This window comes from Prionailurus viverrinus, chromosome C2 (assembly GCF_022837055.1).
Source record: "Prionailurus viverrinus isolate Anna chromosome C2, UM_Priviv_1.0, whole genome shotgun sequence".
Taxonomy (NCBI): domain Eukaryota; kingdom Metazoa; phylum Chordata; class Mammalia; order Carnivora; family Felidae; genus Prionailurus; species Prionailurus viverrinus.
In genome coordinates this window covers 45668324-45683975 of record NC_062569.1, presented here as the reverse complement: position 1 = coordinate 45683975, position 15652 = coordinate 45668324, and the positions used below count along the sequence as shown (strand labels likewise).

At 48.2% G+C, this 15652-nt stretch overlaps 1 protein-coding gene across 20 annotated transcripts in view; it reads right to left on the bottom strand.

Annotated features, from left to right (window-relative positions):
- The window catches only part of MED12L (mediator complex subunit 12L), a 699797-nt gene that overhangs the window by 327123 nt on the left and 357022 nt on the right, over positions 1 to 15652 (bottom strand). For 14 of the 20 annotated variants that reach the window (XR_007155629.1, XR_007155628.1, XM_047875167.1 and 11 more), the window contains 3 exons: positions 11503 to 11717; positions 10568 to 11367; positions 9482 to 10428 (listed from right to left, as the gene is read on the bottom strand). Coding sequence is in view for 18 of the 20 variants with exons in the window: in XM_047875167.1 (XP_047731123.1) it covers positions 9482 to 9580 (99 nt within the window). In the remaining 2 variants the exon portion in view is untranslated. Of the gene's footprint in view, positions 1 to 9481; positions 10530 to 10567; positions 11368 to 11502; positions 12551 to 15652 lie in introns of those variants that run through there. The other 6 variants (XM_047875175.1, XM_047875166.1, XM_047875171.1 and 3 more) reach the window with 6 other exon arrangements.

The window sequence follows — 15652 nt, the reverse complement described above, 5'->3', positions numbered from 1 at the left end:
ACAAGTCCAGGGAGAGGTGGTCCTCAAGTCAGTTCAGTAGCTTCACAATTTCATAAAGCCACTCAACTGCCTCCTCATGTGTTGGCTTTTCATTCCTAGGCTTGTTGCCTCATGGTCACAAGACAGATGCCCTAGCTCCAACAATCATACCCTTTAATTACTTTCCCAAAGATAGAAAACTAAGGAGCTATCGGAGCATTAAGAGAGGTCAGCTCCTCCTGTGCCTACACTTTTTTCAGTGAGAAAAAAATTCTTCTCCAGAAGTCCTAAGGTAGATTTCCATTAACTCTCTTTAGCCAAAATTAAGTCATATGCTCACTCCAAGCTGCAAGACAGGTTAGGTAAGTAAATGAGGGTCTGGCTTTGAAAAAAAATTTGTAGGTAGCAGATAAGGGAATCCCAGGATGAGAATAATCATCAAGTAGTCAACAAAGTGCCAAGTACAAACACACCCAAATAGTATGCTGATAAATGTTTAACAACTACCTTTAAAAAATGGAGAGGTGGGAGGGGTGCCTGGGTGCTCAGTTGGTTAAATGTCCAACTTTGGCTAAGGCCAATCTCAAGATTCTGAGTTCGAGCCCCGCATCTGGCTCTGTGCCAACAGCGGAGATCCTGGAGCCTGCTTCGGATTCTCTCTGCCCCTCCCCCGCTTGTGTGAGCACACGCGTGCACGCTCTCTCTCTCAAAGAATAACATTAAAGAAACAAAAAAAAAAAAAAAAAAAAAAACCTAACTTGTAACATTTGCCCATTTCCTTGGTGTAAATACTCCCATTATGCCAGAGTTCAAGTTACCAATATATGAACCAGCTAATCAAAGTCCTAACATTTTAATCATCAGTTGGTACGTGCCTGTTCCAGTACACCACACTGAATTTATACCTCAACAGTTGGTAACAATTTAAGTTTATGATGCTCCTTCACATTTTTTTAAGGTTAATTTTTGAGAGACAGCACAAGCATAAGAGGGGCAGAGACAGTGCAAGGGGGACGGAGGATCTGAAGTGGGCTCTGCAGGGACAGCTGAGAGCCTGATGTGGGCTCAAACTCATGTACTTTGTGAGATGACCTGAGCCGAAGTTGGATGCTCAACCAACTGTGCCACCCAGGTGCCCCATGCTCCCTCACATTTAAAACAATGTACATGTACATGAGGGGTGCCTGGGTGGCTCAGTCAGTTTAGCGTCCCAATCTTGAATTGGGCTCAGGTCATGATCTCATGGTTTGTGAGATGGAGCCCTGAGTGCGGCTGTGCAATGACAGCATGGGACCTGCTTGGGATTCATTCTCTCTCTCTCCTCGCATCTCTCTCTCAGTAAACAAACTTAAAAAAAAAAAAAAATAGGAGCGTCTAGGTGGCTCAGTAGGTTAAGCATCCTACTTTGCTCAGGTCATGATCTTGTGGTTCATGAGTTCAAGTCCTGTCCCGGGCTCTGTGCTGTCAGTTCAGAGTCTGGAGCCTGCTTCAGATTCTGTGTCTCCCTCTTTCTCTGCCCCTCCTTTGCTCACGCTCTGTCTTGCTCGCTCTCTTAAAAAGAAACAAACATTTTTTAAAAGTTTTCAATAAAAAATGAATTAATAAAACAATCTAGATGATTAGGGATTCTCCCCAACTCATAGGTGAGGAAAATGACACAGCAATCCAAATCACACAGTTCAAGTGGTGGACAGAGCTGGAATGCTCACGCAAACAGCCCTAACCCCAACCTCACCACACTTTTGGTGACATCAGATGTGTACATATATAAATCTACACCCTCCCAGACCCCTCTGCCTATGCATCAGCTGAAGGAGTTCTATCTTAGTTTGGAACCAACAACAAAGACCCACTCTTGTAAGCCCAACCAAAGTTACCTAATTACTAAGTCATTTCCTCCAATGACAACAGCAGTACACATTTATCTTTATAGTTTGGAATAAATATTAGTACAAAAAGAAAATAATCACCTCTAATCCCATCCTTGAGAGATAACAACTGTTTGCCCGTGGGTGATAATCCTTCTATATTATGTAGACATAAATTTTTAGGTAGAAATCATGCTATTTTGTAATATAATGACATTTTTCTTTATTATGTAAATTTCCCAAAACACAGAAAGAGAATAATATAATGAACTTTCTTCTCACCATCGCCAGCTTCAGACATTATCTAAAGACAATTAGAGGGGCGCCGGGTGGCGCAGTCGGTTAGGCGTCCGACTTCAGTCAGGTCACGATCTCGCGGTCCGTGAGTTCGAGCCCCGCGTCAGGCTCTGGGCTGATGGCTCAGAGCCTGGAGCCTGTTTCCGATTCTGTGTCTCCCTCTCTCTCTGCCCCTCCCCCGTTCATGCTCTGTCTCTCTCTGTCCCCCAAAAAATAAATAAACGTTGAAAAAAAAATTTTTTTTTTAAATAAAGACAATTAGAAGTCAAGTGTTTTCATGTTCCCTTCTCAGGGAGGAATGTGTAGGAGGTAGACACTTCCCTCCACACTGCCCTTGGACTTCTTCCCTCCACGTGGCTTTCCCCACTCACACCCTGAGGTCAGCTTTTCCCCAGGCTAAGTCAACTAGCTCCTTTCACCGCTACTCAGAGAACGCTGCTAAGGAGAACTTTAATCGTGTTCATTCTTACAGACCCCTCCAACTTCTCTACTTCCTTCCTAGTCTGTCAAGAAGCCTCACAAGTGGGATTCAGAACTTCATTAAGGGAGAAGTGCAGAAGAAATACATCACAATTCTTGGTAGTTTCCACTTCCACTTACTCCCTCCTGCTTCTGCTTTGTTTTCATGTGTATATGCACACACCTACAAAAGGCACCTGCTCAACTACAATCCTAGGACTCTGTTCATCCTCATCCTCTCCTACCTAGTGCCCACCCAACACAGTTTGCCTTCCAGACCTCACTTTGTGGTCCTTGAACTTCACATGTCATCACCACAGTCACCAGCCTAAGTGAAAAACCCGACAGGCTAACAACGGACAGTGGCTGCACCAGAAATTAATGGTTTTACATGAGTCCCTAAAGAGCCCAGTTTAGAGTCCAGGCCCACAGTCAAACATAAAACTCCGCTGCCCCGAACAAGGTCAAAGAACATCCTCATGGACAAAGCAAGACCTGCTCCCCTATGCCCCAGTTTAGCCAAGTGCACACAGGAGGGGGCTGTGGATACTTCAAGGGCAAGGCAGGGCATTCCACTCTGCTATAAACCGTGTACAGCAGATAGGAAACAAGCCTATGCTGGAAACCATGGTCATTAGAACAGAACTTTGGGGGTAGAGGAGGGTAGTGGCTAAACTCATTCTCACTATTTTCTATCAAAAGGTATTAATACTTCAAGTGGTATATTTGTCTAAAGATTCTAAGACATGAAATAGTGGGAAGCAGGTAGTAAATGAGGGGATCTGGTTTACAACATTTTCTACAGATAAACACACAAACTAAAGCAACTGTTCTCAAACAATATACTTAGGAATCACCTGGAAAGCTTGTTTAAAATGCAAATTCCTCAGCTTCCTTCCCAGAAATTCTGACTCAGCAAGTCTTAGGTGGGGCATTTTATCTGCATGTTTAACAAGCATCTTTGACGATTCTGCTGCAGGTGTTAGCAGACACTGAGAAATGACAGCCACATGGGTTCCTACTCTTTGGCCACAAAGTTTGGGTAGCAAAACTTCTGTAAGTAGCAGGAAGCAGCAGGGCCTCTGGCCCAGTGTTTCCTACACTGATTCTGGCCTAAGAGTCTCATGAGACCAGAGTTAAACATACAGATATTCCTCCCAGAACACTGGTATTCAGGGAGGTCTATGATGGGGCCATGCAGGCAGCCAATTAATCTCAGGAGGAAGCTTTTCCCCTAACCTTCTCTTATGGTCCCCCAGGCAACTGGTCAACCTGTCCTCTCTTCCTAGGCAACTTCATCAACATCCTCCCTCTCATAGATTATAAAGAAACACATTTTCACCTCCCCTCACCCCCACCTCCCCAGCTGTCTTTACAATAACCATTTAATGTGTTTTAAGAGTTTTACATGCTAACAAGCAAGCAGGGTTTGCCAAAATAAAACAAGCATTGGGGCAGTTAGATGTTATAAATACAACTGCTTGTTAAGAGTTCTTTCTGGGGCGCCTGGGTGGCTCAGTCAGTTAAGCGTCCGACTTCGGCTCAGGTCATGATCTCACGGTCCATGAGCTCGAGCCCCGCGTCGGGCTCTGTGCTGACAGCTCGGAGTCTCAAGCCTGCTTCAGATTCTGTGTCTCCCTCCCTCTCTCTCTCTGCCCCTCCCCTGTTCATGCTCTGTCTCTCTCTGTCTCAAAAATAAATAAACGTTAAAAAAAAAAATTCCTTCTGCATTTTATTAATTTCTGTAAGAACTATTTACTAAGCACCTAGTCTAATGCCAGGCACTATGCAGCTCAAAACTGTAAACATCACAGACAAGACTCCACTCTCATGCAGTCTACTTCTCATGTGGAAGACCATGGAGAAAATCAGCAACCATTTCAGACAGTAACCAGCACTGCAAAACCTATTAACACGAGATAATGGGCTAGCAAGGATGAGCAAAGATGGGTTACAAGGAGGGAGTCTCTAAGAGCCAAATGACAGGAAACACGATTGCAGGGGTAGTCAGGGACAGGAACATAGACACAAAAGACTTGAGCCTGTTGGAAGGAGAGAGCCCACCCATGTGGTCCCACTGCACGGCCAAGGGGAGAATGAGCAAGTCAGGAAGGGGTGACTCAAAGCCTAGAGGCCAGATCTCAAAGGGCAGGGTCTTATGGATATTATAAATACACTGGAAGTCCTGGGATCCTTTAAAAAGGGAGAGGTAATCCCAATAGTAGTGGCCTGAACTGTGCACTATGTGCCAGACATGGTTCAAATCTCATTTTATCTTTCCAACAACCCCATGTAGTAGGAACAAACATGAAACCCATTCCACAAATGAGACTGGAGTCAAAAAGGTAGTAAGTGACGAGGCCAGAACTCAAAGCCAGGTGGTTTAGCTACCGGCAGTGGTTGCAGAAGTGAGCAAGGACCAGATGGTAGGGCCTTGAAGGCCTAGGTCAGGAGTCTGTGTTTTATTCCAAGCGTAATGGAAAGCCATTGGAGGGGGACTGAGACTTCCTGACTTGTCTTTGATGTACGAAAGGACACGACTTCTGAGAAAAGCCCACCAGACCCCGGCTGAGCCGGCTGCTAAACCAAACTCCCGCAACGTTAGCCATACCAGATGCCTAGTCCTGCCCTACCTGCATCAGGCAGAACTCTTTAGCCTCTGCAGAAGTGGATGTCATCGCTCTGGGTCAGGGTCCAGAGCGGGGACTGGACCAGCAGCCATCAGAGCACCAGGCATCTTGTTGAGCCCTGGCTCAGAACTACAGGATCGGAAAAACCCAGCCATCAGTTTGTAACAAGCCCCTACAGGTGATCAGGAGAGGTCAAGTTTGAGAACAGCTGTTCTGGGCTATCCACATGCAGACACCACCCACCACCCACCTTCGTTAACTCCCTGCTCCTTCCCCAAGTTTTACTGTACTTGTCCTTGGGCAGTCTCTGCACTGCACACCAGACCGTTCCCACCGCACCCCAATCTCCCCTGCCGAGGAGGGGGGGGGGGCACTCTACGGGTCTTCATGCCTGGAAATCTCACGACTGACCCAAACTGTTTTTCTCACTAATTTGACTTCCTGAAAACACTATTCAGCTGTTTTGGCCTCTTCCACCCCAGGGTAAACTCCTCTTCCTTCCTACTTCTAAGAGGGTTTAATTTAGCTTTCAGCCTTGTCACCCCCAAGGTTAGGAGTCAAGGATAATTTCTCCGTTAAACTAGACTGTCCCTAACACCCCTCAATCACCAGATTTCCTCTTTTTATTCATTCATTCCCACTTTCATTCATACATTCCAAGAATGCATGCCCTCAGGATCCGAGGATCCTACACTAGGTGCCAGGTACTTTAGTGATGCTTAAAACAGCCCTCATCCGTGCCCTCAAGAAATTGACCCTTTAGTGGGGAATGGCAGCATACAAATAAATGCAAAATTACAAACTACATGCTTATACCAAAAAGGCCTCTGAGAAGGTCACTGGGCTGAGACCTGAAAGATGAAGAAGAGGCAGACTCTGACTGTATTTGGGTGTCAAATCTATGCCGGACTCTAGTCTAAATTCTTTACGTGCCATTACCCATGTCATCTTCCAACAGCACTATGGAGTAGACAGCATATTCGCATCCCCACTCTACAAGAGGGGATATTGAGGCATGGGGAGAATATGGAGTCTGTAAATAGCAGAGCCAGGTTTCAAACCCAGCCAGACGGGCTCCAGAGCCTACCCTCCTAACCACAGGCTAAAGTGAGAAGAGCAAGGAGGAAGCGGGGGTGGGGGGTGGGGGGGTGGTTAGGAATGGATGGGCAGACAAGTGTCCAGGCAGACCGATCACCGTGTGTATGAGCCCAGGAGCAGAGAAAAGTAAGCCTGAAGCAGAAAGGAAGTCGAGCATATTAGTGAAACTCGGGAGCAGATGGATTGGAAATATATTTGGAAACTGGACCAGACAAGATGTCCTGATAGATGAGTTATGGAGGATAAGGAAGAAGGGGAAATCAAGGATGACTCTCAGTTTTCCGATTCTGTCTCAAGGCTTGAGGACAATCGGTTTCCAAAAGACAAAGTACTATAACACAACACAGAATAAAGTCCTGTGGAATGCTGATGCACAGGCAAGCTCTCAATCAAGCAGGTTAAAGCCTCCAGCTCTCCCCACCCGACCCTCCTTCTCCTTAGGGGACCTTCATTCAAGGGTTCCATCATATCTCCCAGGAGCTGTTCTCCAGAACACTACCACCACTCGTTAACAATAATAAAAGTTACAGCTATAGTAATGAGAATAGCTTCCACCAGGAGGAGGGTTTTTCTCACACAAATGTAGCCAGGGTTTTGAAGGTTTTCTGAATAGAACAATTATACTAATTTACAAATGAGAAGTTATGCAACTTGCCCAAGGCCACACAACTGCAAAGAGGCTGAACCGGAACCCAAATCCAGGTCTGCCCAAGTTGGAAGCCCATACTTCCTTCATTAAATCAGCACTTCCCACAGCGTGACACACATATCTCTGATGAAACACAGCAACGGTCTCAAATGCAGAGATAAACTTTTAGAAGTTTCAATAGTCATAAGGCTTGTTTTATTATGTACAATCATCTATTGAATACCCAGCAAATAAAAATTTAATGTCTACATATAACAATTTGATTACAAATTTTGCATTATATATGTATATGCGAATCCATGGCTTCATGCGTATTGCTGCCTAGAAAACAAAAAAGTTTCTTAAAAATTAACTTAAAGAAAATATTAGAATAAAAGTACAGGTGATACAGGGATAGGGTAAAAATCTTGAGTCAGTACATAAGTAACTGCAGCCTATGAAGCACTGTTCACCACACCACCACGCAAGAACAGCCAAGCACCTGTTCCATATTGTACTCAAATTTGGCTACAGTCACATGTAACTCTGACTCTGTTCCAGAGAGATGAAATATTGGCTGTCTTGGGGGAAAGGGAGTAATATCAGAACCACACAATTTAGCATAAATCATTAACACAGTATCAGTCTTGACACAAGACTGGTTTGGTGGTCCAAATCCTCTGCTTCTCTATCATACACCTTGATTAAGTCAGGCAAACCTTCTTGGGCCTCAGTTTCACTTTGTCAAAAGGAAGTTACATAAAATAGACTCTAAGGTCACTTCCAGTTTTAGAATGCCATGAAATGTTGTAAAATCCTAAAATCCAAAATTTTATTTTTTCCAGAATCACAGGGCCCCAATCCTAAATGAGCACTGACCTGAGGAATAAACACTTAACACGCCCACATGGCATCCCAGACGACCAGGCCGTAACTAGAGAGATGCTATTAATTACACTGCCTTCTGGAAAATGTGGCAAGACATTAATTACAAGATGAGAAAGATCAGCCAATCAGTATTCCTGTCCCCACCAAAACTTTAAAAATTTCCTGGCACTGATCTTTTTTTAAGTTACTAATTTTCATCACAGTTGGCTCTTAGTGTCTGTTACTTGTAGTCCTTAACACTTAACTTTATTCCGGGTGGGAGTAGCCCCCAGGGAGAACAGGGAGCGGAAGAATCGGCCAGATCTCATCAAACCATCCTTAGTGTTAAGCCTCAACTGAGAACCACCTGTAAAACCTTCCCAGCTTCAAACTGATTTACTCCAAGGATTCTCAAACATACTTAATGTGCTTATGCCTCTAAAAGGAATTGCCACTCCTTATTTTTCAGAAACATTAACAGAAGTTTAACCAGAGCAAGCATTCTTCCTTTATTACTGAAATAGATACGTTTATCAAAAAGGAAGTCTTAAGGACCCCTCCTCGCCTTCTTTACAAAGCTGCTTCTGTGATGTCAGTGGGCCTCCAAACTTTTAATAGAGAGTTTTCAGATTCCCAGAAAGAAGTTCTGCAATGTGCTCACTTCGTTTTTAGCCGAAGAAAACAGAGGATGGGGTGGGCTGCAGCTGGCAAAGTCAGAAAGCACAGCTGGGTAGCAGGTGATCTTTAAAAAGAAAAAAGGAAAAAAAAAAAAGGCAAATCCCTGGGCAAATTGTGTAGCCAAGGGTGATCATTATAACCGGAGAGTTGTTACATAATTACTTGTTAACTACTGACAAACACATAAATGGTTATAAAACGTCATGGTTACTCTAGACATTGAAGCTACTGTACCTAAGGCAAGAGTCAAGGTTTCTCCAATTGCGTTCAAATAAATAAGAAATCCCCGGGACATATTTCCCTTCCAAGGTAACCCGTCTGCTTTTACGTATACAAAACAGCCTCCAGCAATTAAACCAATCGCCTCTAGGGACGAAAATCAGGTTCCCCTTGATATTGATTTTTTAAAGGGAAAAGAGGATACAGAAAGAAGTACGTTCAAAGAGCTAAATATTTATCACCTCGATAAATATGACTTCCACTCCCAAGTGGAAAATTTGAACAGAAAAGGTCTCCCCCTCACGCCGCACCCCCCCCCCCACCGTCCCTGCTCAGCTGGCGCAAAACGTTAAGACCTGTGTCGGATGCGCTGCATTCCAACATTTTTCAAAAAGTTTACGCGGATTTACCGAAGCAGCGGGGAGAAAAATAAAGCAGTCAGAAGCGGGGGAGAGCAAGCAAGAGGGTTTCGGCAAGGAGGAACCCGGTGAAGCACCCAGCGGCGCCGTGCAAGGCCCGGTAACCGGGAAGCGACCCGGCACCCGGAGAGCGAGCGCCCCAGTGGAGCGCAGCGACTGACAGCCGCTGGGTCTCCGCCGCCCGGGGTCCCCCCAGCCCCTCAGCCCGGCCCCCGCCGCCCGGCCCCCCTCCCCAACCCTCCCCCCGCCGCGCCGGCGATGCCCGCTGGGCCAACTTGGCCCCGGGTCAGCGCTGCGGAGCACGGCCCCAGTTGCGGGGGAGGCCGCCGGCGCCCTTACCTCCTTCTGCTTGGGGTCCTGCGGGTAGACGTCGGGCGGCCCGAGCCGGGGGCGTTTCAGCGGTCTCTGCTCATAGCTGAGAAGCCCGAAGGCGGCCATGATCTCTCATGTTAACCGGCGAAATGAATGAGAGTTGGAGCTGGAGCAGCCGCCTCTGAGCACCAGGGAGCAGCACTTTGCAGACAGACTCCCTCTCTCCCCCTCCTCGCTCGCTCGCTGTGGCGCTGCAGGCAGGAATAAAGCAGGTTGGATGCTGCCGCTGCCCGGCACGCAGACACGCACTGATGGGGGCAGTCTTCGGCGGGCACCCGGCTGCGCTTCAGCCCCGGGACGCACTGCTCCGGTGGCGGCGGCGAAGCGGCTGGAGGTCCGCCCGGGTCTCCCGCGGCGCCTGCCTCCCGCCGCCCCCCCCCCACCCTGTCCCCAGGGGGAGGAGCAGCTGATGGGAACGTGTGACTTTTTTCACCAATGGACCCAAACCCACCCCAGCCGGACAAGGGGTGGGAGGTGGGGGAAGGGCACGGGGGAAAAAAAAAAAAAAAAACTTTTCTTGGCGCCCAGGCGGGTGGCTCGAGTGCTCGCCCAACGTGAGGGTGGCCCTCCAGCCCCGGGAAGAGACTGCGGAGAAGCCCGCCCCCGCCCCTCTTCCACAGCAGGGATCCTTCCCGCGCCGCTACGCGCCCCGCAGACCCCACCACCTGGGCGCGGACCCGGCCGGGGCGGGGGGAGAGAGGCCTGGAGGGTTGGGGGAGGCAGGGATGCGGACTGGGGTAAGCGGCCGGTGCCTCCTAGACGCCTGCCAGGCTCCGGTGGCGCATCCGAGGCTCTGGTCCCCTCGGCGGCTCCGGGCAGACGCCGAGGCGCGCTGCTGGCGGTCGCGGCGGCTGGAGGGGGCCGTGCTCACGGTGGCGCGGGGCCGATTTAACCCTTTGCTGCCCCTCTAGGGGCTGGGGAAAAGGGGGAAGGAGGGAGGGCTGTGAGCGCCGACGGGGGCAGCCAGCCCGCGGGCGTCTCGGGCTCCTCCAGCCCGCCGCCACCCCCCGGCCGCAGCTCCTCCTCCCACCCACCCCACCCCCAACAGTTTACCTGTTGGTCCCCGGCTAGTGGGCAGGGGCCGGCGGCGGCGGCGGCACTCCGGCGGCCACAGCCTCCATGATTCGGGCTGGGATGGGGGTACTGGACTGGTTTTTATTTGTGAGATATCAGTCTCGTCCTGGCGAGCTCCGGGGACGCCGCGAAGTTTGCCACTGTCTGGGGGCGGCGGGCGACGCCGGCTCGCCGCCGCCGGCGTTCTCGCCCCCACGGCCCGGGAGCGCGAGCTTCCGAGTTGGCGGACGGCGGCGCGGCGGCCGCACTGAGCATGCCCAGCTCGGCGGCCGGACCGCGGAGGAGTTGGCTGCGAGCGCGCTCCGATCCGCCTCTCCGGGTTTTCGCAGCCGCAGAGCGCGCAGCCCGCGGGCCCCGGAGCCGGGGTTGGTCCTGGGGTGAAACTGGGCTAGGGAGGGGGTGCCCGCAGGACCCCTCTCCCGGCCGTGGGCCGCGCGGTCCGCCACGACCTCTCTCCGGGGTCGCTGTCCCCGTGGCCTGGGCCGGAAACCTCACCTGCGCCGGGCGTGCGGAGGGAGGGAGGCGATCCTCCAGGGGAGACCTTGGTCATCCAACCCGCCCGCGCTCCCCGCTCGCTTCGGGGCGTGGGCACGGAGATGCTGGGCCACCTGCCGCGAGCACTGCGAGACCGGAGCCTCGGGGGCGGGCCCGGCCGGTCCCGAGGGACCCCGCGGGAGGCGCGCCCGGAGGATGTGCCGGCACTTGTCCAAGAATGATGGCTGCCATTTATGGAGCCCTCCCTTCGTGCCAGGATCTTGACAGTTTAAAGGTCTCTGATCCTTAAAGAAAAAAGCAAAACCTTACAAGGTTTTACCGTACCCTTTTTGTAGATGGAGAAATTGAGTCAACGCAGTGAGGCCCCGTGACTTGTTCAAAGCCACAAAGCTATCTCTGCCTGATCCCAAGTTTCTGACCTGTTTCCCACAACTTGGGGTTGGAAGGACCAGGTTCCTGAAGTGCTCTCGCCTGCTTGTGTCACGTCCCCCACACCTTGGGGAATTTCCGGACTTCTGGTTCCATCTTCTATAAAATGGTATACGCGGAATCGAATCCAAAGCCTTGGTACAGCACCTGGCATATAGTGGGTGCTCAGGTGTTGCCCAAAAAATCCAAATATCTACTTAGCTGACTTGAAGCAAAAGGGAAAGAAGAAAAGGTAGATGAGGGGATGGTATGTGGTAGAGGCCAGTTTCTCACTCCTGACCCCGATCTCGTAGCCCTTCTCCGCTCAGCCTAAAGTCAAGGCAGGCCTATGGTTTTGGGTGTCTTTTACTCAATGTGAGTGCGGACTGGTAGAGAACAGTTACCCTCCACCAGGAGGCATTTCTTGACCACTTTCTGCACCCTGCTCCAAGGGTCTTTCTTCCTAATACCCTGGGTGTAACTTCAAAGCTGAACTTGCCCTTGTGATAAAGGCATCTATCAACTCTAACTTCCTTTCTTGAGAAACAGGACAGCTATCTAACTTTATTAGGAAAATCATCAAAGACACCAAAAAGCAGGAGAATTGGTATAATGAACCCCCAAGTACTCATCTCCCAGCTGTGACTGTTATCAAAGTTTTGCAATTTTTCCTCCATTTACCCCACCCCAACTCGTTGACATACAATAGAGAGAACCGTGTCATTCATCATTGCAACTTAGGAACACAGCAGGGAACACCACATGCAGGGCACTCAAAAAACAAAAACAAAAAAAATGTTTGTTGGCTGGTGGAATAGATGATAGTGAGTAGGTGGGTGGATGAGTAGGTATGTGGCTGGATAGCTCCCCAGTGCTACTTTAGGGATACCTTATGCTGATGTGCTCCTCTGACAGAAAATGTAACCTAAATTCCTCCCTTGCAATACCTAGGCAAGAGTCTCCACCTTGCCTCCACAGAGGAAAAACTTTTGAAGCGCTCAAAATTGTATCTAACCGTAAAGATTTTATTTTTTTTAATTTTCTTAAATGTATGTTTAATTTTGAGAGCCAGCGAGCAGGGGAGGGGCAGAGAGAGGGGGAGACACACAATCCAAAGCAGGCTCCAGGCTCTGAGCTGTCAGCACAGAGCCTCACAAGGGGCTCAAGCTCCTGAGCTGTGAGATCATGACTTGAGCTGAAGTTGGATGCCTAACTGACTGAACTACCCAGGCTTCCCCTAAAGATTTTATTTTAAAGTCAAAATGTGTTAGTAATGTGTCCCAAGTGTTTGTGAAAAAGAGTCCTTGTCTCCCTAATTCCATTGTCTTGAGACAATCTGGCATGGACGGGAAAAAAAAAGCTTTAATGCACTGAACACTAACTCAAAAATCATTCTTTCACTACATGGACTTCCCATGGGCATTTTGGCTCCATCATCCTGGCACTTGTGTTCTTCATGATCCAGCCCCATCCACCAATCCAGTTTTTCCTCCTTCATCCCTCACCCCAGTTAGTCCTCATTCCTATTTCTAAGCATGGAATTCCCAGGGGCTTCAGTTTCCAATAGCCACCCGGGGACAGTCCTTACAGTCCAGACTCCTGTATGAAGCTCAGCCCAAACTCTTGAGGCACAGGATGATCCTTCGGTCCCGTCAGGGTCCTCAGCACTTAATTCTCATTTTAATAGCTCATCATTTACTGCCACACACTTAGATATGTCACAGAATCGTCTTGTTCTCCCATCCCCACCTTATCCTCTTGCTCTCCTTCCAGTCAAGTTAGTCTTTAAGCTAAGGCCAGTTAACGTGGAAGCCACCGTGATCTACACTGTGCATGAATTTCCCATCTTGGTCGTGTTTAATACAGCAGATAGACACAAATTCTTATTGAATAAGGTGAGTTTCATTTGCTTGCTGTTCCAGTAAGGGGTGTCTTATCTTTAATTGGCTAATGACCTCCTGGGCCTGCGAACAGTTTGCACAGAACAGGAATTACTCAGAAAACCAGATGCTCCCCAGACAGGTCCGAGTCTAGACCTCAGCCTAGCCAGAAGTGAGTTCAGGCACCTGAGGAGATTTAGTACACCTGGAGAAAGAAAGGGATTGAAATGTGGCCAGAGAAGGAGTAATTATATACCATTTTAAGCATATAGGACTTAATCCTCCAAGTATGAAACTCAGTTTCTAGGGCTGCTTTTGTGGGTTGGCAAGTGTTTAAAAGCTGACCCTTTTTCCTAGGTCACGACCTAGGCCTCCTCAAAGATCCGTCATCCTCAGAAACCTCCTTAACTGATAATGTCCCTTCTGCAAGCCCCAGTTTCAGAGTTCTGCAAGGAGTCCCTCACAGCTGGGACTCCCTTTGTAGTATTGGACAGTCCCTTTAAGACAGCTCATGGCTGGCTTTCTCTCTCTACATTTGGTCTGCAAAAAATACATAGATGTCTTTGCCTCCACATATTCTAGTGTAGGCATTTTCTCACCAGCTTCCTCTCCTTACCCACCATGGACATATCCTGCAAGCCACACTTCTTCACCTTGAATGTTCTCCCAATTGCTGAAGTTCATACAAACTGCACTGGTTCAAATGTCAAATGCCAAGGCCAGTGGTCCCCTCAAAGCTCTTTTCACAAGGTTTGAGGTGAGGAATAAAATGTCTCTGGCAAAAGGCAACATACAGTCGTATTTTAGAGCAGGTTTCTACTAAATAAGAGTGGAAAATGGTTAGGAGCAGAGGCAAGGTGTTGATCCACCAGAAAGCTGTGGTCCCATTTTCCCTATTTTACAGATTAGCAGGTGAGGCTCCAGAGGTGAAGTTCCTGGCACAAGACCATTGAATTAGCAAGTGGCAAAGCCAGGATCAAACCTAGATCCCTCTGACTCTCCAACCTCTGCTCATTATTGTCAGTGTGTTCCATGTATTAATTATCATTTACATAACACGTATAAAAGTGAGCCTCGGAAGACAGATCGGGTGTAAGAGAGGCAAAACTCCTGACAGCTTGCTCTGGTATAGAGCATGCTTCCACTCAAGTGGAAAGAAACAATTCTCAGTGTAGTGCCTGTAGGTGAAGTAATTACAGTTGCTGGGTTTCCCCATGGGACTGATGCTTGTCCAGGTGTATATATTACTGTGTTTTGTTAACAGTTTGTCTACAGGCAGTCTTGCTTACTTTCAGTTTTCCTTATATCCCCATTACATTTAAATGTATTTGTGTTGTGCCTACTTCTGATTCAAAAAAGAAAACTCTCCCCCTTCTTTTGGCCTCTTAAAGAAAAGGAGAAACGAGAATGACTTGAGAAGGTGGGTCAGGATAGAGAAAAGAGAAATAGAGGGTTAATTTTGGGATATTCCGACCAAATGGAATTTTTCATATAGTCCTTAGGCCACTTGTAGATATGTAGAGAATACAGACATTGTGACTCCCTAAGGCAGCAATGCCAATGGAATTATATTGCTAGCCAAATATGTACTTTTACATTGTTTAGTAGCCACGTTATACAGGTAAAAAGAAATAGGTGAAATTAATTTTAAGAATACATTTGCTTTGGGGTGCCTGTGTGGGTCAGTCGGTTAAGTGTCCAACTTCAGCTCAGGTCATGACCTCGTGGTTGGTGAGCTGGAGCCCCACATCGGGCTCTGTGCTGACAGCTCAGAGCCTGGAGCCTGCTTCAGATTCTGTGTCTCCCTCTCTCTCTGCCCTTCCCCTACCCGTGCTCTGTCTGTCTCTCTCTCAAAACATAAATAAACATTAAAAAAAATTTTAAGAAAGAATCCATTTGCTGTAACCCAATGTAGCCAAAATACTGATCATTTTTTAATGTGTTAATGAGATATTTTACATACTTTCCTTATCCTAAGTCTTAGAAACTTGGTATGCATTTTACACTTAAAGCACATCTCATTTCGTTTAGTTAGTTAGTTTTAGTAATCTCTACATCCAGTGTGGGGCTCAAACTCACAATCCCAAGATCAACAGTCACACACTCCTCCCACTGAGCCAGCCAGGTGCCCCAAGCACTTCTCATTTCAGACCAGCCAATTTCATGTGTTCAGTAGTCACATGTGGCCAGTGACTACCACATTGGTCAGCCCAGCTCTAAGGAACATTTCAGCACTAGTGAACCTGTAACATAGGAGACCTTAATTGGATCACTGAGGAGG